The sequence below is a fragment of the Miscanthus floridulus genome, chromosome 19, assembly GCF_019320115.1.
Source record: "Miscanthus floridulus cultivar M001 chromosome 19, ASM1932011v1, whole genome shotgun sequence".
Lineage (NCBI taxonomy): Eukaryota > Viridiplantae > Streptophyta > Magnoliopsida > Poales > Poaceae > Miscanthus > Miscanthus floridulus.
Window position 1 is genome coordinate 28,751,399 of NC_089598.1, and position 25,946 is coordinate 28,777,344.

The 25,946-nt window shown below is 45.4% G+C and overlaps 5 protein-coding genes across 5 annotated transcripts; 4 read left to right on the forward strand and 1 right to left on the reverse strand.

Moving 5' to 3' along the window:
* The first annotated feature begins 210 nt into the window (after positions 1 to 210).
* LOC136527336 (uncharacterized) lies at positions 211 to 4,789 on the forward strand. Its single transcript, XM_066520029.1, has 7 exons — positions 211 to 551; positions 1,595 to 1,652; positions 2,197 to 2,277; positions 2,410 to 2,445; positions 3,029 to 3,253; positions 3,333 to 3,471; positions 4,038 to 4,789. The coding sequence occupies exons 1-7, from the start codon at positions 364 to 366 to the stop codon at positions 4,517 to 4,519; spliced, it is 1,209 nt and encodes a 402-aa protein (XP_066376126.1). The 5' UTR covers positions 211 to 363; the 3' UTR covers positions 4,520 to 4,789.
* Positions 4,790 to 7,308: 2,519 nt separating this feature from the next.
* On the forward strand, positions 7,309 to 7,945 carry LOC136529742 (uncharacterized). Its single transcript, XM_066522809.1, has one exon. The coding sequence runs from the start codon at positions 7,385 to 7,387 to the stop codon at positions 7,676 to 7,678; it is 294 nt and encodes a 97-aa protein (XP_066378906.1). The 5' UTR covers positions 7,309 to 7,384; the 3' UTR covers positions 7,679 to 7,945.
* A 1,598-nt stretch (positions 7,946 to 9,543) lies between these two features.
* Positions 9,544 to 13,237, forward strand: LOC136528270 (protein TIC 22, chloroplastic-like). The gene is made up of 8 exons (XM_066521199.1): positions 9,544 to 10,057; positions 10,143 to 10,205; positions 10,623 to 10,697; positions 11,537 to 11,581; positions 12,547 to 12,606; positions 12,685 to 12,756; positions 12,835 to 12,870; positions 12,959 to 13,237. Exons 1-8 carry the CDS (start codon positions 9,656 to 9,658, stop codon positions 13,046 to 13,048), a joined length of 843 nt encoding a protein of 280 aa, XP_066377296.1. The 5' UTR covers positions 9,544 to 9,655; the 3' UTR covers positions 13,049 to 13,237.
* A 2,487-nt stretch (positions 13,238 to 15,724) lies between these two features.
* LOC136528973 (putative fucosyltransferase 10) lies at positions 15,725 to 17,568 on the forward strand. The gene is made up of 2 exons (XM_066521986.1): positions 15,725 to 15,929; positions 16,017 to 17,568. Exons 1-2 carry the CDS (start codon positions 15,734 to 15,736, stop codon positions 17,489 to 17,491), a joined length of 1,671 nt encoding a protein of 556 aa, XP_066378083.1. The 5' UTR covers positions 15,725 to 15,733; the 3' UTR covers positions 17,492 to 17,568.
* Positions 17,569 to 17,577: 9 nt separating this feature from the next.
* LOC136528972 (galactoside 2-alpha-L-fucosyltransferase-like) lies at positions 17,578 to 19,475 on the reverse strand. Its single transcript, XM_066521985.1, has 2 exons — positions 19,163 to 19,475; positions 17,578 to 19,015 (listed from the first exon to the last, which is right to left on the reverse strand). The coding sequence occupies exons 1-2, from the start codon at positions 19,452 to 19,454 to the stop codon at positions 17,610 to 17,612; spliced, it is 1,698 nt and encodes a 565-aa protein (XP_066378082.1). The 5' UTR covers positions 19,455 to 19,475; the 3' UTR covers positions 17,578 to 17,609.
* Between the last annotated feature and the right edge of the window lie 6,471 nt (positions 19,476 to 25,946).

Genomic DNA, 25,946 nt, shown 5'->3' on the forward strand with positions numbered 1-25,946 from the left:
CCAAGTTAAACAATTCAAACGGGCTGAATCATATCTGCATCAGCACGACTGCACCACCGCTACTCATGTTTATCCAGCCCCGCAGGTTAGAGTTGACCACCGGAATTTCCCCTCACACGGGAAGCAAACTCCTATGCAAATCTCAGGAAAAAATGGGAGCGTTCGAAGAAATCTCGAAAAAGAAAATAAAAATGGGCAACGAACCAAACGCCGAAGCGACCCACCCCGTCCCCGTCTCCTCCACCCCACCCCTCACCTCCATCTCCACCAGAAACAAACAAGTGAAACACCGCAAACCCTTGCACCGATTCCCCTCTCCTCGGCCTCCTCGACGGAAGCAGCAGAGCAGGGGCGGCGGAGGCCATGTGGCCCGGCTGCGGCGGGCGGTTCTACTGGGCGCCGGAATCGGCGCCGCCGGCGGGGCAGGCGAGGGGCGTCGCGGTTCTGTTCGCGTGGGTGTGGAGCGACGAGGCGCAGCTGCGTCCGTTCGTCGAGCTGTACTCCTCGCTCGGGTGGCGCTGCCTCGTCTGCCACCCCGACCTCGTCGCGCTGTGAGTGCCGCCGCGCCGTTACTCGTTTGGACTTGACTTGGGGAGGCGCCCGATTGTAGCTCTACTATAGCTTCTATCCTGGCCTGCCCGTGCTGCTATAACTATGCCCAGGTTTAATTTCAGAGGTTGCTTCCTAGTATGTGGCTCCTGAGATCGTGACGCAGGAAGATTTAGGTTTGGCTACTTATGATATTTTGCGGCGACCAGATTGGTGGGGCATGGTACTTAGCTGAGCTGTGTTGAGTTTGGCAACTCCATTTAGATTCATCACTGGGTGTTAATACCCCTAGTCTTAGGGTTGGTGTATTTGTGCAATTTTTACTGTATACTTTGCATTGATGCCATTTTAGCGAGCTTTCTTGTTTGGCTATTAGGCATGGACGGCTTAGTTAAGTTACTGATTGCGGGATGGCAAAGATGTTTTGATCGTGGTAATTAGGAGTAAATTACTGCACTTCAAGGTTAGCATAATTTTCAAAGACTACTTTACAAAATAAAACTAATTGCATCCATAGAGAATGTCCTGTAACGTTATCATTCCTGTTGATCTTCTGCCATAAGTTCCTAGCATTGATCCAACATGTTCCTTATCCTTTTTTCACTTCTTTTGGTTTTATGTGTTGACACAGTAATCGAGGCTAAAACCATATATGCATGGGTTCAATATGTAGCTGGGTCTATCCAAACATTTTTTTGCTTGAATAATGTGCAGCTGGATGCTGGAAGCTTTATAATTATTTTTGTAGCCAATTTGAACACAGTAGAACAATTCTGATTGAATAACACTAGCGTGCTGATTGTCATCACAGGTGTTATCGACAACACTTAATTCACAGGTGGAGTGGGAAACTTTTTCCATGGACCTTTAGGCTTTAAGCAATAATACATTGAATAGGGCTTTTTTCATATTTGGCACTTGTTGAACCTTACTTCAAATATGATACAGGCGTGCTAAAGTGTAGTGTTTCAGTAGGGTTGCGTGCATGATTGGGCCCTTTTATAAATCTGATCATGGTACTGTACTAATTCCTATCTTCTTCCAGATATCTCTCTGAGAAAGCAACATCACTGGCTACTGGTGTTATTAGTGAGCTGGTCAAGGTAAGTATTTTTTCTCCCTTATTATTGTGCTTACAGATATCAAACAGTACATTAAGTGGACAGAAATTCTGTTAAAGGGTGGAGAAATAAAAATTGCATGCTTCTTGTTTTTTTAGCAAGTAAGAGTACTTTATTAGGTCTTTTTCCTGTATTCACACTATTGTGTAATGCACTAGGCATTGTCTCTTTTAACTCTTTGTTATCATTTGTACTCAACCTGTGGCTTACATGGAAAATTTATAGGTTATGAGATCCTTAGAATGCAAGCACATTATAATTTATATAATTATTTAATCTTATTACGTTACATTGCTTTTGTATTATCTTTTAATTCTGCCACCTCTGGCTCTATGTGACCTTACTACTGATTGAGAACTGAACTACTTGCATGTTTGTCTATGATACCTCTGAATTCTGATCTACTGGAGGACTGTTTAAGCTGTTGGGAAATAGGAATCCTGAATCTAGAAAATCATTGATCTGCTTACTTTTTTTGTACTATACATAATTCCCACCCAGGAATAACATGGAATGCTGGTTTCAGGAACTGAGAGTAAAACCTGTGCCAACTGTTCTTGCTTCCTTTTCTGGTGGCTCAAAGGGATGCATGTACAAGGTTATTCAGGTGCGTTATCACTAAATTTCTTTTATGATTTAATCTTAACTGCCATTTGTAAATAGAATCATCTGTCTTTTTTCTAATGAAAAAGAAATCACTTGTCCCAGTTGAAATGACTGAATTTCTTGGATTTTCCAGTTACTAGATGGAATATGTGAAGGAGATGCAACCATGGTATGTGATGCCTTTCTTATTCATTGATTTCAACATACATTTCTGTCAATGCAAGTAGGGAAGGACATTGGAACCTATGAAGAAATCTTAATTGAACTGTTTTGGGGACACGTTGAGACTTATAGCTAACAAAGTAACAGTGTATCAATGGTCATATGGATTAGGTACTGCTAAGCTATAGTTTCTTCCGGTTGTTTAGTGTGACGAACTATGCTTTGCTTTAGTATGTTGAATGTTTTCTTTGTCCTTCATCAGTGATAACCCTGTCCTTAAATGTTAACTTTGTACTTTCTGGGTTGTACCTTCAACTAGTATGTAGTTTTGTGTTCATGATTTGTATCAGCTGCAATGATGGATTTTGTGAAGTCCATCTTCATCATTATATTTGTCAGTCATCATCTTGAATTTATCTTGAGATAAAATATTTACTGTGTATGTTTGATTAGTTTGTTCAGCTAACATAGATCTGTTTATTATTAATATATGTGGTTCACCATTGGGTGGAGATTAGCTATTTGGGCCACTGCTCTTAATTTCTTGGCTAAGATGTTGAGTTTCTTGACATAAAAATTTTCAAGTGCAGAAGGACTATCGGTTAGTGAGAAACTGTATCTGCGGGCAAATTTATGACTCTAGCCCTGTAGATTTTGTCAGTGATGTGGGCACCCAGGCTTTTGGAAATTCATCTCAGTCAACTATATTACGTTCATGGATGGCAAAGGCTCTAGCTTCTGGCATGGATACTCTCTTCCCAAGCAGGATTGAAGCTCAGCGTGCAGAGTACTGGCACACACTATACTCAGCAGCAGTAAGTTCTGTTTTATCTGTGATATTTATCATATACCATCTTTGATACTTATGATATTTTTCATTTATTGTTCTTGCAGGGATTGGGTCCTGTTCTTATATTTTGCTCAGAAGATGATAATCTTGCTCCATGCCACATTATCTGTGGTTTTGCAAGGCGTTTGATTGAACTAGGCACGGAGGTTAAACTTATGAAATGGAGTGACTCCCAACATGTCGGTATGGTTCTTATCTTGTCTTCACTGCTATTGATAAATAACTCATTTGTAACTTGAATATGAATGAAACCAATGCAGCTTCTTTCCAAGACGTGGCATTAATCTCACGTATTGATTTATTGAATTCTCAGTACAATTGCACAACTATTCGAGACAAAAAACAAGTCCAATATGTACCACATCCATGAGCAATTAACACTTGAATGTAATGATTTATTCGTACTCCAATTTTTTATAAGGCTGACTTGAAACACATGTTCCGATACTTGGATTGGGGCTGTTGCCAATTCCTCTGTTGCCAATTTCTCAGGGACACAGAATATTTGGTATGGGAGTTTACTCATAAATGTTGAGGAAATGACAAGCGGAAGGAAATTTCCATGCCCGCCTTATAGCTTTAGGCATTAGGATGGTCACACTAGAATAGTACGAGACAACATTATAATACACACGGTCTAGCTGCTGCAGATATGTGGGTCAACTTGAAACCTCAAATTTTTCTTCTCTGCTGCCAGACATTATGTCACATTTTACAGATAATCAAATCACTTTTCTGATTACTTGCAGACCATTACAATTCACATGAAACTGAATACAGAACAGCTGTAGATGATATGTTGAAGAAGGCTCTTCTTACCTTCTGCCACCGAAGCCAACTATATGACTCAAATATGGCTGGTGACCAGGAGTACAAGATAGCGCACTCGGTGTGCAGTCTACACAATGCTGCAGCCAATTCAAATGAGAGCTTAAGAAGGGTAGCTAACAGTCCTAGTGATCACTTCTTCTTGCCAAGTTCGAAGGATCATGATGAATCTCGGGAACCTGGTTCTCTGATTGAGGATCAGAGGCGCAACATGTCCCATCCACCCTGCATGGAGCCTAAAGGAGTCCTTGGCCAAATCCTGTTTGATGTTTGTGTTCCGAAAAATGTTGAAGGATGGGACATCAAGCCGACAGTGTCCCCGAATGGATGGCCAACATTTGCTTCTGCCCGGCAACTTGGTCCATTCAATCCCATCAGGTACTTCCGACGTTCAAGACTATAGTTTTCTGCAGGAGTTGAGATTTTTGTATATATAATGGAGGCAAGGTATCTAATGGCAACTCTGAGCAAGATTTTACCTATGTAAGTTCCCTGTAATTGTTTCTGTTTTGCTTTTGCACCGCTTGGCGAGAGAATGTATATATGCTTTGTATCATATGAGTGTGTACTAGAAGGGGGATCGTGGACATAGTTTCTAGGTGGCGGTTGTAAGGTGCACGCTAACATTGAATAGCCAAGGGAATGCATTATTATGCTCCTGTAGTTACCGCTATATTTCATGTTTGTTAAATCTAATTATCAGAAAAACTTCTCTTCCTTTTTACTGATCATAATTACTGTTTGTATTTTTATGTTGATCTTTCTTTTTTTGCTTTGTGTCTTTTGTTTCTTTGAGTTTCGTTTTGTGTTTAGTGTTGTCACTGACTGTATTTCTGTTTCGCCTAATAGTTCTAACTTACTGAAACAAATACAAAGATGTCAAAGAAGACGACTATATATTTGTCTTTGCCTTTTTAACTGTACAAATCACGAGTGTTTGAATAGCTTGTGAAGCTCATTCGTATTCTCTTTTCCAGAATTATAGGATTTGCTGTTGGACTAAATGCTTACTCAATTGATATAGATGGGCCATTGATCACATTTCCTGCCTTCAACTCTGAACCCAAATTATTCTTAAGTAGATGCTATGGTTCTTGGTTTTTCTTTTCCTTCCAAAAAGAATAGCCGCAATGGAGTATTCCTTCACATTCACATTCACCGTGTTCCCATGGAATGAAATTTGAGGATTGAGGGAGCAGTTTTGCTGCATTGCTATGAAATAATGATAGAGCAAAATTTTAAGAATCCAAATTAGCATATGCAAGTGTCATGTTTAGGCCTAGTGGGGGAACCACAAGAAAAGTTATAGAAATGATTTGCAGTCACAGATCGCAGACACAGCAACCAATTTATCTCTGTAGTCTGCGATCTGTAACTCTGTAGTCCTAAGACCTCGCCTTTTTCCTCCATGTTTTTGATAAGACTGTTCTGTATTATTGATGTTATGAAGCCATAAGATGCATGATATCGAGAATCATACTACTTTAGAAAGTGAGAATTCTCCAGGAGCATTCATCCTGAACAGGCCCTGCGGGAACGGGCAAGCTGGATCTCAACTTTTAGACTTCGTGACTACGAGCTTCTTGTTGGATTTTCTTTCGAAGAAAAGCGAAAAAAAATAACTTTTTAAATTTCCTCCATGTTAAGATAGATCGAATACGAACCTGTTGTGTTCTGGCCAACGTTGGCAGCACATGGACATGATGCTCTTTCTGAACTCTCAGGCTTTTTGGCCCTGTCCGCTTATCTTGTAATCCGTCTTTTTTAGTTTTTTTTAGCTGGAACAGTATTTTTCTCTCACAACAAATTCCTTTCAGACGACGTTTCATTTTACTGCATGTGTTTAACGTTGTGTTGTGCCACTACCCAGCTAGAGAACCTGTTGACGAGCTCTACTACCCAGCTAGAGAACCTGTTGATGAGCTCTAAGAGAGAAGCATCTCACCACTTGCGGACCAGACTGCTCTGGTCCACTAGTGCCTGTGAAAGCCTACCAAAAGAATCTGATTCTCATTAATCAACGATTTTGCCGCGTCTTTGGAACAAAGAATCTTGGAGTTTCAAGGCTTTCGTATGATCAATCACGGAACTTTTCTTAAATAACTCAGCCTTTTGCCTCCAAGCATTGTAAAATTTTGTGCTACCAGTGAATATTTTGTAGAAGGACGTAAAGGAAAAACAGACAGACATCGACCGGAGAACAAAGTCTTGATCATGATCAGCATGCTTCATTGTTATATTGCTCAGGGGAATTCTGATTGCCAAACATGCATCGCGAAGATTGCACTATTGGAAGAAAAAAAAGATCTCAATCAGCTGACCCATCCGCGAGTGACCTACAACTTTTAAAATATATTATATCCAAAAGGATATATAAAATAATATCATCTTCTCATGATAAGTGTTAATATTTATGTATAACCCCTGTTCGCTTGAACTTATCAGCCATGATATAGTATTTTTTCTTACAATAAATCAGTTTATGTCGGCTTATCAGTCGCAGAAACCAGCAGCCAAATACCTACGCTATACAAGACTAAAAAAGTAAGTAACTTTGTTTTACTATTATGTTTATCCTGTCCGAATATGGCTGACGTGTGATTTCGCCCAACCACAAAATTGTGATTATAACTCGCCAAAAGATACTCCTGCTTTGCGAAGCTAGATATATGAACCAAACATCCTCAAAGCAGTGTACTTGCCACAATTTTTATCAAGTACTCTAGTGGATGTGGATTCTCGAAATTTGATCATTCGACCTCTTTGCTCCTTCCATTTCTAGTCTAGATTATATATATATATATATACTATGTACTAATATGTAATAATACCGCATATATCCTAATCCAAAGAATGCAGACTGCCTAATGCTGCTTTTAAGCTGCACCACCGATTATTCCCCTTTGAAAAGAAAAGCTCAGTGGCAACTGGCAATAACTTAGCAGCATCTAAAAGCAATCTAGCCACTACGCGTACATTATTTCCATTTCATCTAACGTAACAATCTAACCCTTTCTTTTTCTGAAAAAAAAAAAACAATCTACCCCATGTTCAACAGTACGGCCAGCCAAACTCTGATCTGCGCGTGCAAAACGTGCAGTAACCGAGTCGTAAAAACCTCAGCGCCGTGGCCCTCCTCTTGGACCGGTATATATAGGATGTGGACCTGTGTGCGTCGCTACTTGCAATTGCAACTCGATCAGCAGTAGACTCAGAGCTCACTCGCAAGCTAAGGAGCGGTCGCCGGCCGGGCATCGGCGTTGAGAGGATGGCGTTCATGCGGTACCGCGCGCTGCCGCAGGGGGAGCTGACGGTGGAGGAGTTCCGGGCGTGGCTGGCGCAGTTCGACGCGGACCGCGACGGGCGGATCAGCAGGGAGGAGCTGCAGCACGGGCTGCGGAGCCTCAACGTGTGGTTCGCGTGGTGGAAGGCGCGGGACGGCGTGCGCGCCGCCGACGCCAACCGCGACGGCGGCGTGCAGGGGGAGGACGAGGTGGCCCGGCTCTTCGCCTTCGCGCAGAGGCACCTCCACGTCAAGATCACCCAGCTCGGCTACTACTGATCTGATGAGTGATGACCCATCGGCCAATAAGCATCGTACCATCGATCGATGTGAGTCTCTGTATTTGTCAGGATGGATTGGACATGTGTGTTGTTATTTTTTTCCATCCTGATATGATGGATGTGTGTTGTTACTAAAACGTTGTACGGGTGCTTCATTTGCCTTTTTATTACATGTCTTGTGGTAACTTTGTGGATGGTTTGAAAAGAGTCTGCGTACTCGTATTTCCAGTCCAGCGCCAAGAACTTAATTTGTCGAGGAATGGTTTATGGTTAAGAAATGTATGTGCCATGCCATGGCCTTCGTGCAGTGTTCGTACGTTTCTCTTGAGAGTTCGAGCTATATATGAGGATTGATTTTCCTGTAAGAAGAATCAACGATTCAGCGTGATAGATCCGATAACAATACGCAGTGAATGTGGTGAAATATTAACACTAGCACCAGTGCAAGTTCAAAGAAAGATCAGATATTGCATAACCAATATACGCATGGTTTGTGTTGGCATAGATGCAATCAGTGGCAGCATGGAGAAAGGCACCGAGGGAGAGGGAACCAGACTAAGATAAAGAGAGAATTTTGTGTATGTGCCATCTAATGATAAAAAAATTGACGTTGAATCATTCGATGGCACACACAGAATTCTCTCTAAGATAAACATAAATATTCTAGTGTTTTTTTCAACTATGTGACTAGTAGTTTAATAAGGTAATAGAAAAAGAAGGGGCCACGGTCAGCTTGGGTCTCAAAGAAGCTTCACACCTGTGTACAGTCCATATCAGAGAGGTACGCCATGCATCCGTCCCGTCCCAAAATAATAAGCATGTTTGGATAAATAGTAATCAAATTTTATCAATTTTGATAAATAATTATTCAAATTATATATAACAACAAGACATAAAAGGTGCTTCAAAAGATTTATGTTCACCTAGTTGGTGTGGTTTCTTTAGCAAATGGTAACATGTTATAGTAAAAAAATATATTTTATATGACTTTTCTTGATCAAACTATGCTTATTATTTCGTGACAGAAGGAGTATAATATGTACCAACAATTTCACACTCAAGTTTGGGAGATTATTTCGGTCCTTCAGTTTTTAGTTAGCCATAGAATAAGAAAGTGAGGGAGATGGATGATTTGGGGTGGGAGGTGGCAGATGACGAAGGCATAGACGCTGTACTATGCTCAGTGTTGTTAAAGAGTGCCGGGAGATAGAGCAGGAGACAAGAGCTTGTGCGTTGCTCGTCGGGTGGTATCACAACCTAGAAAAAGTAGGGAGAGGGAGGCAACAAATGAACATGCATGCAAGCATGGTCACTTAAGCCTATGTAATGAGATACGGTGTCAAAATGCCCCAACAAAAACATATCTTCATTTAAACATTATTAGATATTTTAAGGGTTACAATATCGGGTTCCATAGTTGATGAATTATTTTGTCAACCCTTGATATAGTAGGTAGGGGTTATATAGACCTTTTCTAGTGTTTGCTGACTCACTGTCATGTCATCACCCATATCAGCGAAACCTTCTTCAAAACTATCTCAAGAAGTTATTTAAATGGTTTTTAGTAGTTTTTTTAGTAAAAATATCTAATTTTATAGGTCAGGTGAAGTAGAACAACCACAAATTAAGTAGACTTTTCTGAAAAATAAAAAAACCAGATTTTTCTGATTTTAAGTAGACTTTTCTGAAAAAGAAAAAAACCACAAATATCTGATTTTCTAGTGTTTGCTGATTTTATAGAAGGTCGGGATGAAGAAGGACCGGTTGATGGTGGACCGAACAAGAAACCTCCCAACCCATCTAACTGGGCCGTAACCCGCAAGGCCGCAACTCCCGCACCAGAGGGGCTGGGCTCAAGCTGAAGCGAACCGGCCCCGCGCCCGGCGCTTCTCGTCGACGCCGCCGACCAACAAGACGCCTCGAACGCCACGCCACCACCGAAGCGCCTCTCACCGCTGCAACCGCAATCCACGCGATGGCGCCGCCCGACTCCATCTCCACGCGCCCCTCCCTCCCCCTCGCCGCTGCGCCCATGTCCGACCCGGCCCCCTTCCCCTCCGCTGCGTCGCCGCCTCCAAACCCGCTCGCAGCCGCCGCCTTCTTCCTCCAGCACCATCTCTCCCGCTTGGCTTCCCACCTGAACGCCCCGCGCCCCGCCCTCGCCGCCGCGGCCGCGCGCACGCCAGGCCTCCAGGGCGCCTCCTTATCTCTCGCGCTCGCGCCCGATGAGGTCGCGCGCGCTCTCACCGGCACTCCCGTCTTCACTGTCTGCAATTCCAGCAACGAGTTCGTGCTCGTCTCCGACCCTGCCACCGGCCTCCGCTCCCTCGGCCTCCTCTGCTTCCGTTCGGAGGACGCCGACGCCCTCCTGTCGCATGTATTCCCTGTTCTCTAGCCACCTGTTTTCTTTGGGCTTTGGTTTTGGATTATTCACTGGTTGTTCGGGGGTTTGTGTGGTTTAGGTGAGGACGCGGCAACCGGTGTTAGGGAAGGGGGCAAAAGTGGTGTCTATTACACTTGATCAGGTTGGTTTCATTCTGTATGTCTTGTGGTTGATCATGTCAAGAATCGATGGGCCAATTTTTCATTGAATAGTGGGTTTTGTAAGGTTTTTTTGTGTTTTATTTGAAGTATGAAAGCCATTCCAGTAATTGGAGGCATCTTAACTTATTAGCAACGTGAGAGGTAAGACTTCTAACTTTGAGTAGTTCTATCTGGCTTATCGACGAGGAATTGTGGACGCTCTCCTGATTTAGGTAGCCAATTCTTTATTAGCTTATCTTGTTCATGCTTTTAAGGTGCGTTAAGCTTGGTTGACGCCACTGCAGCTTTGGTCATTCTAGTGCATGCATAGACATTATGTTTACCTTGAACCTGACTGATACTCTATTATATGTTTCATAATGCAAACATATACCTCATAACTTTGCTCTTTTATGCAGGTCTATATGCTGAAGGCTGAAGGTATCGCATTTCGGTTCTTACCCAACCCTCTTCAAATAAAGAATGCACTGGAGGTCTGCTCTTTAATAGATTTTTCACTCATTGCTCTATGATCTTATATATACCTGGACCTATTTATAATCTACTCCCTCCCCTCTCCCTACGATCTGAGTAGAATTTAGATCCATCAGGCAGATTGCAATTGCTCTTGAAAGTAGCAATACAATGATTGTTGTTTCAATTATTATTACTTTACTTTCTTGTTATTTTATTACAACTATAGGGATGGAATATGTATGCCCATTTCTCCATATCTTGTAATTAAATGCCGTAATATTTGACTTCCTTGGCTATCATTGGCCAACAGTGGTTGGACTGTGGCCAATCATGTAATTACTAGTGTACTAGCAATATTCCCATAGCACATGCAGAAACTCTACATAATCAGTATGACTTGGCAAAATGCATAACCATAGCTATTGGTTTAACATGTTTCAACATTTCAAAGAAAACATATGTTTGAAAAGATTTTGTTACTTTGAGCAATCCCAATAAATGGGTAAGAAGCCTGTACATTTGTGGCTTATTGTATGTCTTCAACATAATGCATGAATCCTAGACATATGGACATAGAACATGTGAAGTGTAAGTTTTTACCATAGTGCTAAGTGTCGAATCTTTCTGTTTTTTTTCCTGGATGGACTTGTTGACCTAATGACCTGCAATGATTCTCCATAGCACACATTTGTAAATCTAAGTTAAGTTTAGGTAACACATACTTTTGGCTTTAGAACAAGTTAAGTCTTGCACGCGTGTTTACGTGGATCATTACAGCCCCCTTGATTATTCTTCAAGTACGAAGAAAAAAAGGTACTTCATCCATGTGACATGTATTACCCTTTTTATTTTCCAGATGAAATCGGGCTTAACTGCTTTTGATGGTGTTCCTGTTTTTCAGGTAATATCCTACATATTGACCTATTCGATTTTAGTTTCTTGTGAGTCGTGTCAATTTGATGCCATGAGTAGCTCTTGTTATACATGCTAAACTCAGTCAAATACTCGCATGTATTAATTCACTAGGATGCCCACAAGGAAACCCTTCATTTGTACCACAAATTAAGTGTAACCTTGGGTAGCTACCTCCATACCTTTGTAACCGGAAACACATCCTAGCAATTAGTAAACATTTTCTTGATTAAGCAAATAACAGTAATTCCTCTCTTGGGAAAATTAAAGACCACTAGCAAATTGTTGATTGATGCCTTGGCTCTAATAATTGTTAGTGCATTTAGCTATTGCTAAATCTAATGGATATTGGTAGAGAAGAAAAGGTGTGAAAGAAATTGAAGCTGTTTAGTTGTTTCTATGATTTACTTGCCCATCCCTATTTATTGAGAAAATTAATTGTACGCCCATTCTGTTCTTAGTCAACTAGTCATGCTGTGCTGTCTCCAATCAAATTCCTTTCTTTTTTTCCTTTTCGAGTTTATTATATTTATTCTCATCTGGAGCTTTTATGCAAAGGGACAGCATAACCCTTTTTTCTTCATTAAGATAAATTGTATGTGGTTTCTGGCATGAAAGAGTGACCACACAGCAAAAAAACTACCTATAGAAAGTGAAAATGCATACAAAACACAATCAACCAAATGGCAATTGTTGCATTAGTGTAGATAAAATAACTGCCCGGATGTTTAAAGTTTCATACATTGTCGCTTCAGCTTCATCAGAATGGTGTCTATCTTTTTCCGGGAGATGCTCCACTCCACACTTTACTTTTGAGATTGTTGTGCAGTTCCTTTTAGTTTTATACTATTCTGATATTTGTGCCACTAGACTTCTGTTTTGGGGGTTCATGATCCTCACTAGTACTATGAACCATTAATTGCTGCAATGAAAATGTTCCAATTGCATGTGCAGTCAGATCTTCTGGTTGTGAAGAAGCAGAAGAAGCGCTACTGTCCAATATATTTTCAAAAGGTTCGCCAGGCTGCATTTTATATCATGTTGTGTTCCTTAGACCTTGATTAGGTTTTTAACACTTACCTCGTGGTTCAGGAAGACATAGAAAGAGAACTTACAAGGGCTTCCAAAGGTTCAAGAGGGTCAGCCTTGTCTAAGCAAATTATGGTATGTAGTTATGTTCAGTTATAGCTCGCGTAAATCTCTCATGACAGCTACTTTAACTCTTCTGTGTTTTTCTTCCAGGTTGGGAGTTTGGAGGATGTCCTGAAGAAAATGGAGGTACGATGGAGATAAAATGGCACAATGGATTGCCTGTACAGTTGTGCTAGTTCAGCAGTTCTTACCATTCTGCTATTTGATTCTGCAGATAAATGAGAGAAATTCTGTCTGGGATGATTTAATCTTTATACCCCCTGGGAAGAGCCTCAACCAACATATCAATGAGGTATCAGCGTGATTTTGTTCCACGGTGATAGCCCAGAGTTTGAACAGACCATTCACTTTAAATGCTATGATGGTCAGCCAAACAAAATATCAAATTACTGCCTGAGCTTTTTCTTTGGACAGCAATTTTCATGGTTAGCTTGGTGAGGGAAAATTAACTAAGTGATAGAATATGGCTGTGAAACAATTTTGTTGTTGCATCTATTCACAAAAACTAACACTGGTTACACAAGAAGATTTGATGAATAGTAAGATGCAACATTGGTAAATCACCTAGCAATATAGTTTCATGAAAAGTGGTATCTATCCTGTTAACCGGTGACTACAACATGCGGATTGCGGAGGCGCCTCGGCGGCCACGTGAAGGAGGAGCATTGGATGGAGGAGAGCTTCACAGTGAAGCATTTCATCGGGGACGCCGAGGACGAGGTCTTGATGCTCTCGTCAGTGGCGCACAATGCGTACTGCTTGCTTGATTGCTTCCACGACGTCGAGGAGATGAGCTCCCTGCGGCGAGCTCAACCCGTCCAACGTGCTCGTGAAGCTGCGGTACTCCGATGGGTACGTGCACGTCAAGGTCGCCGGGCTTGAGCGGCCGGGCATGCATCATCACAAACGGCGCAAAGGCATCTGCTAATGGCAATGCAGCCGGTGGCGACGACGGCAACTGCATCTGGTACGCGTGTTCTCAAGGAGAGCCGTGACACGCACATGGAGAAGGTGGACGTGTACAACTTCGTGATGATCTGCTTCGAGCTGCTGACGGGGGCAAGGTCCCATTCGAGGACAACCACTTGAAGGGAGACAAGAAAGACGAGCAAGAACGTCCACGCCGGCGAGTGGCCGCTTTGTTCCTGTTCTCGACGCCCAATTACCTGGTCGCCATGACGAAGCGGTGCTGGCACGCCGACCCAGCGCAACACCCGTCGTTCGCCACTTCGCCTCCATTTGCCGCGTCCTTCGGTACCTGAAGCAGTTCCTCGCCAGCAGCAGGGCCAGGCCGACGCACCGCTGGCCGCTGACTACCTCGACACATCAAGGTGCAGCTGCTGAGGGAGAAGACCGCCGCCGGCACGCATGCCAGTAAAGATAGGGCCACGGACTCCTGCAGCGAGGAGATCTTGCTATGTGCCAACGAGAACAGGGTCAGGGCAAGCACACCGGACAACGACGCGTCCACCATGTCGAGCGGCACCGTGAGGTTGCGCTCCGACAACACCGTGAGGATTTAAATATAAGGGGTTAAATGAAAAATACGTGCCACGCTAGGGATGCCATGTCAGCCAGAAATATTCACATGGCAAGCATGAACCTGCGGTACAACACCTAGCAAATTTACGGATCCAAAAATGCATTTTCAAAGTTCATGGACCTTTCAAAGTTCATGGACCTATGTGACACACGCTTATAAGTTTGAGGGCCGCTGGTGCATTTAACTCTTTTTTTAACACTAGGCGTGATATATTTGCATTCCCCAAAATCTGTATTTCACTGCTTCTGGCTGCCATTTGTTACGAGGAGTTGCACTTGGTACTTACACCTTTTGGATCTGGATCCAAAAGTGAACTCAAACCATTTGCTGGGCTGGTTCCTCGTTCTGCATTGAGTGTAATTTATGTTTGTGGCACGGAAGGATAGACGGGGATACGAACGGCACAGGTTTCATTACTTCTTGGCACTAGTACTCTACGTTGTTTTCACACGCTTTTAGATCTTAGAAGATTCAGGAGACAACTGGAAGTCAACATACAGAATTTCTTGGGCCTCTACTGGTTTGTAAAGTGTAGCACGTTCAAATTCGAGTAGTTTCCTTCATGGACTTCGTTTTAAGCTGAATACATTCCATGCTTCAATTCTAGAGTGAGCTGTGAGGCATTACCCGAGTGTCAGCTTTGGTAAATTTCTAAGAAACAATCTACTTATCCTGTTATCCAGCTCCTGGTTTATGGGTACCAAGCTTGGTCATTTTTTTCTACCACGAATTGGAGTTCCTTGCTGGACTTGTTAATTAGGAGCTTCATATTCTTACGGGGTAGTAATGGTTCAGGCCAGAGCAACTTCATCAAATGTCCTATCTCCTCTCCCTTATAATCAGGCCAGAGCAACTTAAGGAGATGGAGTGCAGGCTGATGGTTTCTCCTCTCCCTTATAATCAGTTGTAAAAGATCTCGTAAAAGCAATTTAAGGAGATGGAGTGCAGAGCTATAACCGATTTTACTCAAAAACCATCCCGGCCTTATATCCATCATGACATTGTGGTGACCCATAGGCAAATTACTTTTCTTCTCCCCTCCCTCACCTAGTTCATCTCACTCTTGCATGGCCACACGTAGGGGTAGAGCACGAAAGGCGCACCTCCATGGCCATGTGCAAGGGTCAGCAGGCGGCACGGACAAGCGGGGCGGGCTTGGCAAGCCGCATGCCTTGGTTGTGGGATGGCCAACGACCGACGGGCAGCAGCCATTGAAACATGAGGGGAAGGGTCGAAGAAGCCTCGAAGGCCGAAGGGTGAGGAAGAGGTGGGGCCATAGATAGGGCAGTCGCACCCATGATACCATTTCTATAATCTATATGCAAGGATCTCACAGCTAAGAAAGTAATTCCTTACCATGGTTGACCTCTCGATAACTGGCCGGTGTCCAAAACAAAAGAAACCTGCACTGGACTTCCGCGGGGGTAGCTAGCGTTGGCGTGCCATATGGATTCCGCCAAGGCGACCAAAGGAGAGCGAGATCTGCCGGAGACAGAGAAACGCCGGCCAACCGGTCTGGGCACTGTCACTGCCGTCTTCTTGCTCTCGTTGCCACTGCTGATCCTGTTCTTCCTCTTCGGAGACCGAGCTGTCGCCTCCATCGCCGGCGACTCCCTGGTTTGGCAGCGCACGGGGGTGCAGAGTACTTGCTCCTTTCGATCTCTTGCCTACACGCATCTGATGCATGGTAATGCCCCGGCTCTCACTCTTCCATTCGTTTGCATCGCAGGCTCCGGCAATGCGTCCTCGTCCCCAGTGAACGCTCACCACGACCTGCTCCTCGGCGGGCTTCTCTCGCCAGACTTCGACGCAGCGACGTGCCTCAGCCGGTTCGAGGCGTCCAAGCGATGGAAGACGCCGCCGCCGTTCCCGGTCTCCCCTTACCTCGTCCACAAGCTGAGGCAGTACGAGTCGAACCATCGGCGGTGCGGACCGGGCACCGCGAACTACCGCGAGGCCATGGCGCAGCTCACGTCCGGCCGCAACGGCGACCGCGCCGAATGCAGGTACGTGGTGTGGTTCCCCATCCAGGGCCTGGGCAACCGGATGCTCAGCGTCGTCTCGACCTTCCTCTACGCGCTGCTCACCGGCCGCGTCCTCCTCGTTCACGAACCCCCCGAGATGGAGGGGCTCTTCTGCGAGCCGTTCCCGGGGACCTCGTGGATCCTGCCGCCGGACTTCCCCTGCAAGGACGGCTTTTGGGTCGGCTCAAATGACAGCTACCTGCGCATGCTTGAGAACAACGTCGTCCGCTACGACGGCGGTGGCGGCGGCGACGCCAGCGCGCTGCCGCCCTACGTCTACTTCCACCTGGAGCAGACACAGCTCCGGCTCCAGAATCACACGTTCTGCGAGGAGGACCACCGCGTGCTCGACAGGTTCAACTGGATGGTGCTCCGGTCAGACAGCTACTTCGCCGTGGCGTTGTTCCTCATGCCCATGTACCGGGCCGAGCTGGACCTGATGTTCCCGGCGAAGGCGTCCGTGTTCCACCACCTCGGCAGGTATCTCCTCCACCCGGGTAACCGAGCGTGGGGGATTGTGGAGAGGTTCTACGACGGGTACCTCGCCGGCGCCGACGAGCGTCTCGGCATACAGGTCCGCCTCGCGCCGTTCCTTCCGCTCACGTTTGAGATCATGTACGAGCAGATCATCCGATGCACTCGGGAGCACGACCTCCTGCCACAAGTGACCGACACCAGCGAGCCGGGTGCCCGGCCGTCCAAAGGCACGGCGGCCAAGGTGAAGGCCGTGCTGGTGGTCTCCCTGAAGCCGGAGTACTACGACAAGCTGCACAGCGTGTACTACACCAACGCGACGGCGACCGGCGAGGTTGTCACGGTGTACCAGCCGAGCCACGACCAGGACCAGCACTCGGAGGCGCGGGCGCACAACGAGCGCGCCCTGGCCGAGATCTTCCTGCTCAGCTACTCCGACAGGTTGGTGACCACGGGGTTCTCGACGTTCGGCTACGTCGCGCACTCGCTGGCTGGGCAGCGACCTTGGCTGCTGATGCTGCCGGACCGGACTACGAAGAGGGCCGCCGTGGCTTGCGTGAGGCCATCGTCGGTGGAGCCATGCCTGCACTCGCCGCCGTCGCTCGTCTGCCGGGCGGCACAGGATCTTGACCCGGTGGCGCATCTGCCCTTCATGCGACACTGCGAAGATGTGGACGCCGGCGGCGGCCTCAAGCTGTTCGATTGATTTTGCTCCTGCATAGATGCTTGCTTCTGCGCAATGGTACATTAGTGGAAATGAACAAATCCGCATAAATAGCACACGAATTCGAGTCATAAAAAATATCCTTTTCATTATTGCTGTTTCACTCGGGGTGAACAAGTTTGAGCCCCCAGCTCATGTCTTCACAGTGCTGGACATGCGGCACCAGCTTTCCCGTATCAGCGCCGTGCTTCGCCCTGCAGTCGTAGAAGGGCGGCCCGTGCATGCACGGCTCCATCGACTTGGCCCGCCGGCACGGCGGGTAAGGCGTGGTGTGGTTCTCGGGCCTGAACATGATCCACGGCGTGAGCCCGCCGAGGCCATGGCCGACGTAGCCGAACGTCGACCAGCCGCTGGTGACGATCTTGTCGGTCATGCCTAGGAGGTACATCTCCGCCACCGCCTTCATGTCGTGCGTCGTGTAGCCGGAGAGCTGGTGCTCCTCGTGGCTCGGCTGGTACACGCTCACGACCTCGCCGGTGGCCGTCGCCGACTGCCAGTACTTCCACCGGATGTTCTCGTAGTACCACGAGCTCAGGCCGGTCATCAGGACAGCCTTCGACCGCGCACCGGCCGTCGACGGACGGGGCGGTTCCTGCGTCACCACGTCGGGGAGCAGGTGTTCTTGCGACGTGCAGGCGAGGATCTGATCCAAGATGTGCTGGAAAGGGGTGTCCCCGTCGAACACCCTGACCTGGATGCCCAGTCTTTCGTCTGAGTCCCTCAGGTACGAGCTGTGGAACCTCGTGATCAGTCCCCACACTTTGTTCGTCGGGTGGAACAGGTAGTGCGCCAGCAGGTAGAACACCGAGTCTTTCCGAGGGAACATCCTGTCGAGCTCGTCCTGGTGCACCGGGTTCAGGAACAGCGCCGGCACGAAGTAGCCGTCCGTCCTCATCACCAGCCACGGCGCGCGGCGGAGGAACTGCCGCTCGTCGTCGCAGAAGAAGAGCTTGTCGTGGTACGTGCAGGAATGGTCGAGGTCCACGAACACGTATGGGAGCCTGGACACCAGCGACGCCGCGCTATCGTTCTGCACCAGGTTCCTGTAGCTCTCCCGCACGTCGCCCGTCAGGTTCTGGAGGTTACTGATCGGGAAGTGCGACGGCAGCAGCCATGAGGTCCCCGGGAACGGCTCGCAGAAGATGTCGCCCAGCGACGTGTTCCCGTCGAGGAGCAGGACGCGGTCGGTGAGCACGGCGTAGAGGAACGCCGACGCCACGGCCAGGATCCTGTTCCCGAGGCCCCTGTACGGCACCAGCACGAGGTACCTGCAGATGCCGTCGTTGGTGACGTTGCGGCGCCAGGGCCTGAGCTGTGCGGCCGCGGCCCTGTACGCCTCGGTGCCCGGGCCGCACCGGCGCTGCAGCGCTTCGTGCTGGCGCAACCGCTTGATGAGGTGCGCGGACGGCGACCGCGTCAGGTTCTTGCGGTAGAACGCGGACTGGTACCGGCTGAGGCACGACCGCTCGTCGAACCCCGGCACGAGCAGGCCGCCGAGGAGCTTCTCTGCATCGAATTCCGCACGCGGGAAAGTAGATTAGATCTCCTTTCGATCGGAACCGTTCCAAAGCACGCGATTCAGAAGATCCAACACCACGTCACACGGCGGCAGAGGATCGAGATAGATCAAGAGTGCGTGGATTACTACGTTACCTTGCCGCGCGAATGTCGCCAACGGCCAAAAGGACGCGGGCGTCCACGGCGAGTCCCGCCGGCTAACCGTGGTCATCAGGACGGGCAACGCGACGAGGCAGATGGCGAGCGCTGTGACCTTCTTCCTCGCGATCCATGGCGTTGTATTCTGCTCCACCGTACCCTCTTCTGCCTCGGCACGTCGGGCCGCGTTCTCCACGGCGTCCAGGCATTGCAGCGACGGCTGCTTGGTTATGCCAATGCCGACCACGCCCTCCAGGGCCATTGTTATCGGGCCTGGCGGGCGATGCATTCTTCTCGGGGTCCCGAGATCCCATTCTAAAATAAGACTTCCAAGAGACTAGACATGGGCGCATGGGCAATGGCCTCATTTATTTGGAAGGAACTAATAAAAGGAAAATGAATAAACAAAACAAAGGAAATGTGCCGCGCACATAGACTGATGGATTGATAGCGACATCATGTTTGCTACCGGCGGTAGTACGAAGGTTTTGTTTACATTCAGCGACTACAAGTATCACGTCGAGGCGTTAGGAGAGTAATAACAAAATAAATTATAAAAGTTCTCGCTACTCAGCGAAATAAATTTATTAAGCCTAATTAATTCGTCATTAGTGTATGTTTACTGTATATTTACTATAGCACCACGTTGTCAAATCATGGCGTATTTAGGCTTAAAAAATTCATCTCGTAAATTAGTCGCTGTTGACTGTTATTAGTGTCAATTATAAACCATTAATATACTCTACATATACACTTAATTCCATCACCAAACATAGGTATAGGGTTTTAATAAACTAACGAATTCCATAAGTTTTGGTGAATATTTGGATGCAGAAAGATTTATCCAGAAAACAGCTCCCGGGACCACTATCATACACTCCAAATAGACAAACCGACATCAACAAGTGATTCCACTCACAAAACCTACAAAAGTCGACTCAAGACGGAGCCCAGGACACACCACCCGAAGGGGAGGCCCATCTGCCACAGTAGCAAGCCGGGTGGCCCAGTGGTGAGGCCGGCCGGCCCATTACAGAGCCCCTCACCCTCCGCCGTCTCGTACGTCTTTCTAAGATCTGGACCCTTGATTTTAAGGCAGATATATGTCGGTTTATCCAACGGTGATCGAGGGAGTTGACGCGGATCGATGACGTGATGATTCCTTGCCCCCTACTCCACCTCGATTCCTTGTCCCCTACTCCACCTCGGCCTATATAAGGACGCCCAGACCCCCTCCAGGAGACACACATCTACACACCCTATGCTCCAGAGCTTCATTATTTTACACCCTAATTGTAGTAGTGTCCCTCTAGATGATTCTCAACTAGTTGAATTATAGAAAATAGGGAGAGAGGAGAGGAGAGAGATCTAAGGAGAAGCCGGATCTGTCTGATTCTTCTCGACTTTGTACCTCTACAGATCTGATTCATCTTTGAGTTACATCCAGGTTCTTCCATTGGTACTTCTTAGTTCTCTATTTAATTAAATTCATTTCTTACTATATTTTATTTACAGGAACGCTTACATTGAGTGCTCTAGTCTTAAGATCTAGATTAGAGTAGTAACCATTAGCGTAAACGTGGTGTCTAGGCTAGTGTTTACCTGAGTTTGCGCCCAATCTCACGATTAGTTGTGGTAGCCCCAGAGATGACAGCTCTGTTAGGCCGTTGCAATCCACCACGTTCGGATTGGTGTTTCGTAGAGCTTAGGCAGCCTTCCCTCGACTACCTTTTTCTCACCTCCTCCGAGAGTCGAAAAGGTACTATTGCTCGAAAGTAAGTAAAGTATTGTAAGCTTGATCATTAGTTATCTAGTTTAAGCCTAGAAAATCCCTCTCTACCCACAAAAATAGTTTTTTATCTTTATCTTTAGACGACCTTGATTCTTACTAGAGCACTTCGCGTTCCTTGTGAAAATCGATACTCTGGAATACTCCCGGGTGAAAGCTACATCGAAATCTGTGCGCTTGTGGATTTTTTTGTGTGCGTTAACAAAACCAACAAGCTTTCTGGCGTCGCTGCCGGGAACTATAGCAGTGTAGTTTTGAACCAAGTTCGTCCGTATATCCCTTTACCTCTTTCAACCACCCCAACCACATGGATTCCACACCTATCATTCAACTTTCGGTTCCAAAGGGCGAATTATTGGAGCCTCCACCATCGTCGCACCCCATTCTTACTGATGGCTCTGAGCTTCGTCCTACTTTCATAGCCATGGTTTGGGAGCAATCCTTCTCTGGCATAGAAAACAAAAATTCTTACACCCACCTTCGTGAATTTGAGCAATTGTGTTCTTGCCTAACTATTGCTGGCATGACACAAGAGACCATTAAATGGAAATTGTTTTTGTTCTCTCTTTTGGGTAGAGCGAAACAATGGTATGCTCATACCGTAAGAGGAGTGAATGGAAGTTGGGATGAACTTCGGGACAAATTTTGTCTTGCTTTCTTCCCCCTTTCTCGAATTGCCGCTCTACGAATACAAGTTCTTACCTTTCAACAGAAGGAGAAGAAGACATTAGGAGCAGCTTAGGCTAGGTTCATGAGTTTTATTAACTCTGGTCCAAACCACTTTTTGCCTAATCATGTCCTTTTACATCACTTCCATCTTGGTCTTAGCAAGAAAGCTGCTCTCCACCTCGACATGTCTTCAGGAGGTTCGTTCTCGCACAAAACCATTAGTGAAGGGAAAGCCATTCTAGAGAAAATCCTTGAAAACACCCCCTACACTGGCATTTTTGACGAGTTTCTCGAAGAAGAAGAAGTCAAGCCAAGCCCCGACCAACAAGAGGAGGCACATGTAACCGAATCGAAAATTCCTTTAAATCCTATTCATGATTTGGTTGCCGAAGAACCTCCCACTATGGGAACACACCACACTTTAGAGGATGATGAACCCCATCCTTCCATGTTCCCCTTTGAAATCAAGGAAGATCTCTTTGAAGATTTTGGTAATGCCTCGAATTTACCAGTTCAAGTGAAGCCTCTGGTGCACTCTGCACCATTTGAGGATAATGATGGTCCACACAATGATTCCTTTTTAATGGAGCACATCAAAGGAATCTTAGCCATCATGAACCTTGAGTGGTTGGTAGAAACAAAGTTATCCACTGAGGTAGCCTGAATCATTGCCCCCTCAGATGTTCTAACTTACATCCTAAAAAACAACCATAGAGGCTCACTATAGTCCTACCGTTGGGATGAATATTATTTCAAAGGCTTTGGCTGAAAAACATTGCCCCAAGGAGTCCTTGATCCCATCTCATAGGCTTTTGAGAATTCCTTCAGGAGTTACTCTTGAAAGTTATGGGGTCATGAGATATATTCCCTTGCGCATAAGAGGATCTGAGTACCGTCTAGATTTTCATATCTATGACATATCAGACATGTCCCTCTTGATTGGTGTACCTTTAGGGACACTCTTTCAAGAGAGACCAAAATAAGGTCTCTTGAATTTTAAGTTGGGAAAGTCTCCTATCGTTATCTCGCTTGCATGCTCGAATAATGTGATAGTAGAACCCAAGCCCAAACAAGACCCTATTGAGAATGTCTTAATGGCATCTTTAGAAGACATGGGCCAACCAGCTCTCGATGATGAACATTTCATTCAACAAGGGGAAGAGCTGGCCGAACCTATTAAGCTAGACCCAATGGAGGTGCCATCACAACCTACAATTGAGCTAAAGCCCCTTCCTTCTGGCTTGAAATATGTTTTTCTCAACAACAATTGAGAAACTCCTGTCATCATAAGCGACAAGCTTTCTCAAGAAGAAACCTGTAAACTTGTCATTGTCCTAGAAAGACATAAATTAGCCATAAGCTACTCACTCCAAGTCCTCAAGGGGATTAGTCCCACTCTTTACACTCATCGTATCCCTATCGATCCTGATTCTTCACCATCGAGGGAACCACAAAGGAGGCTTAACAACACTATACGAGAAGTTGTTAAAAAGGAGGTCCTTAAGCTTTTGCATGTCGGGATTATCTATCCTGTACCTCATAGTGAGTGGGTTAGCCCTGTCCAAGTTGTGCCAAAAAAAGGAGGGATGACAGTCGTAAGGAATGAAAAGAATGAGTTCATTCCTCAACAAACTGTCACCGGGTGGCATATGTGCATTGAGTACCGGAAACTTAATAAGGCCATTAAGAAGGATCACTTCCCATTGCCATTCATTGATGAAATGTTAAAATGCCTCGCGAACTATTCCTTCTTTTGTTTCCTTAACGGGTATTCTGGATATCACCAAATCCCGATCCACCTTGATGACCAAAGTAAGACCACTTTTACATGCTCGTATGGAACTTATTCATACCAACGAATGCCATTCAGATTATGTAATGCTCCAGCTTCTTTCCAATGGTGCATGATGTCTATTTTCTCCGATATGATTGAGAAAATCATGGAGGTATTCATGGATGACTTTACCGCCTATGGCAAAACCTTCAATGATTGTCTGGAGAATTTAGACAAAGTCTTACAACGGCATGAAGAAAAACACTTAGTCCTGAGCTATGAGAAATGCCATTTTATGGTTTGGGAAGGATTAGTGCTAGGATGCAAGGTGTTCGAACATGGGATAGAGGTGGATAGAGCAAAAATTAAAGTCATTGAACAACTTCCACCTCCCACGAATGTGAAAGGCATTCGTAGCTTTCTTGGCCATGCAGGGTTCTATAGGCGTTTCATCAAAAACTTTTCTCAAATTGCTAGACCCCTGACTAGCCTCCTAGCTAAAGATGCACCTTTTATTTTCAACAATGAGTGCCATGAAGCCTTTCAAATCCTCAAGAAGGCACTCATTTTAGCTCCAATCATCCAACCACCTAATTGAAAGCTATCCTTTGAGATCATGTGTGATGCTAGCGACTTTGCTGTAGGAGCCATTCTTGGCCAAACCAAGAATAAAAAGCACTATGCTATATCCTATGCTAGCAACACCTTGTCCGGGCTACAACTCAATTATGCTACCAATGAAAAAGAGTTGTTGGATGTTGTCTTTGCAATAGACAAGTTTAGATCTTACTTAGTGGGGGAAAAGATAATTATTTATACAGACCATGCTGCTCTTAAATACCTCATCATTAAGAAAGATGCTAAGCCTCAATTGATCCAATGGATTCTTCTGCTCCAAGAATTTGACATAGAAATAAGAGATAAGAAAGGAGTAGAGAACTCGGTCGCCGATCACTTGTCCCGACTTCAATATAAGGAAACACATGAGTCACATATTAATGACTATCTGAGGGATGACACACTCCTCAAGGTAACAAACTCTGACCCATGGTATGCAAATATTATGAACTATATGGTTGCAGGTTATGTTCCACCAGGGGAAGACAAGAGGAAATTTAAACATGAAAGTCGTTTCTACTTGTGGGATGATCCATATCTTTTTTGGGTCTATCAAGATGGATTACTACAGAGATGTGTCCCCATGTTTGAAGCCAAGAAAATCACAGAGAGATGTTATACATCACCCTATTGAGGACATTATGGAGCATTCCATACAAATGCTAAGATTTGGCAAAGTGGATTCTTCTGGCCAACGATGTATCAAGATATAAAGGAGTTTGTCAGAAGATGTGCCAGATGCTAGAAATATAAAAACATCAATGCTCGGGATGCAATGCCACTCATGAACAACCTTCAAGTGGAGTTGTTTGATGCCTGGGGGATTGACTACATGGGATCATTCCCAAAGTCTAGAGACGCCAAATACATCTTGGTGGCGGTAGACTATGTGTCGAAATGGGTAGAAGCATTACCATGTCGAGCCGCTGACTCCAAGCATGCCAAGAAGATGTTCCATGAAGTGATATTCCCATGATTTGGAACACCTCTTAGTGATGGAGGGCCACATTTTATCGACAAGACCTTCCATCAATTCATAGTAGAATATGGAGTCAAGCACAATATTGCAACTCCATACCATCCCTAAACAAGCGGTCAAGCAGAAACATCAAATAAGCAAATCAAGAACATTCTACAAAAGACCGTGGATGAGATGGCGAAGAAATGGATGTACAAGTTTCATGATGCACTTTGGGCGTATCGAACAACATATAAGACACCCATAGGTATGTCACCTTATCAGCTTGTATATGGAAAAACATGCCATTTGTCTGTTGAATTGGAATTCAAGGCCCATTGGGCAATCAAAAGATGGGACATGGATCTTCACCTAGCTGACAAGAATCGTTAGATGCAAATATCTAAGCTAGAAGAATAGAGAGAGAAGGCTTATCATAGCTCCAAGATTTATAAAGAGAGAACCAAAGATGGCATGACAAGAGAATCAAGCACAAGGAGTTCAAGCCTAGAAATAAGGTTCTACTATTCAACTCAAGAGTAAAGCTTTTTGGTTATGGTAAACTTCGAAGCAAATGGAAAAGGCCATTTAAGGTGATACATGGTGATGTCACGCTCCAAGATGATACAGGTAACACCTTCAAGGTAAATGGTCAATGTTTGAAGTTTTTTCTTGAACCTGAAAAATTAGAAGAAATTGACTTGATTGAATTTTTGCAATTTAATGATCCAATTTAGAAAGTTTAATTTTATTCTTATTTCCTTCTAGATCTTAGGCTCATTCAGTAGTTCAATAAAATTTTGACTCTCTAGTGTCTCTCACCAGAAGAGTCCCTTGTGTTTTCACCATTTTCTGTCTATGAATAAAAGCCAGGTATAGTCTCGAAGAAGTGTGGGGGTGTGCAACACTCCTACTGTGAACAAAAGCATTGAAGCACATCATGAACTAGTGAAGGAGCCTACACACAACTGTT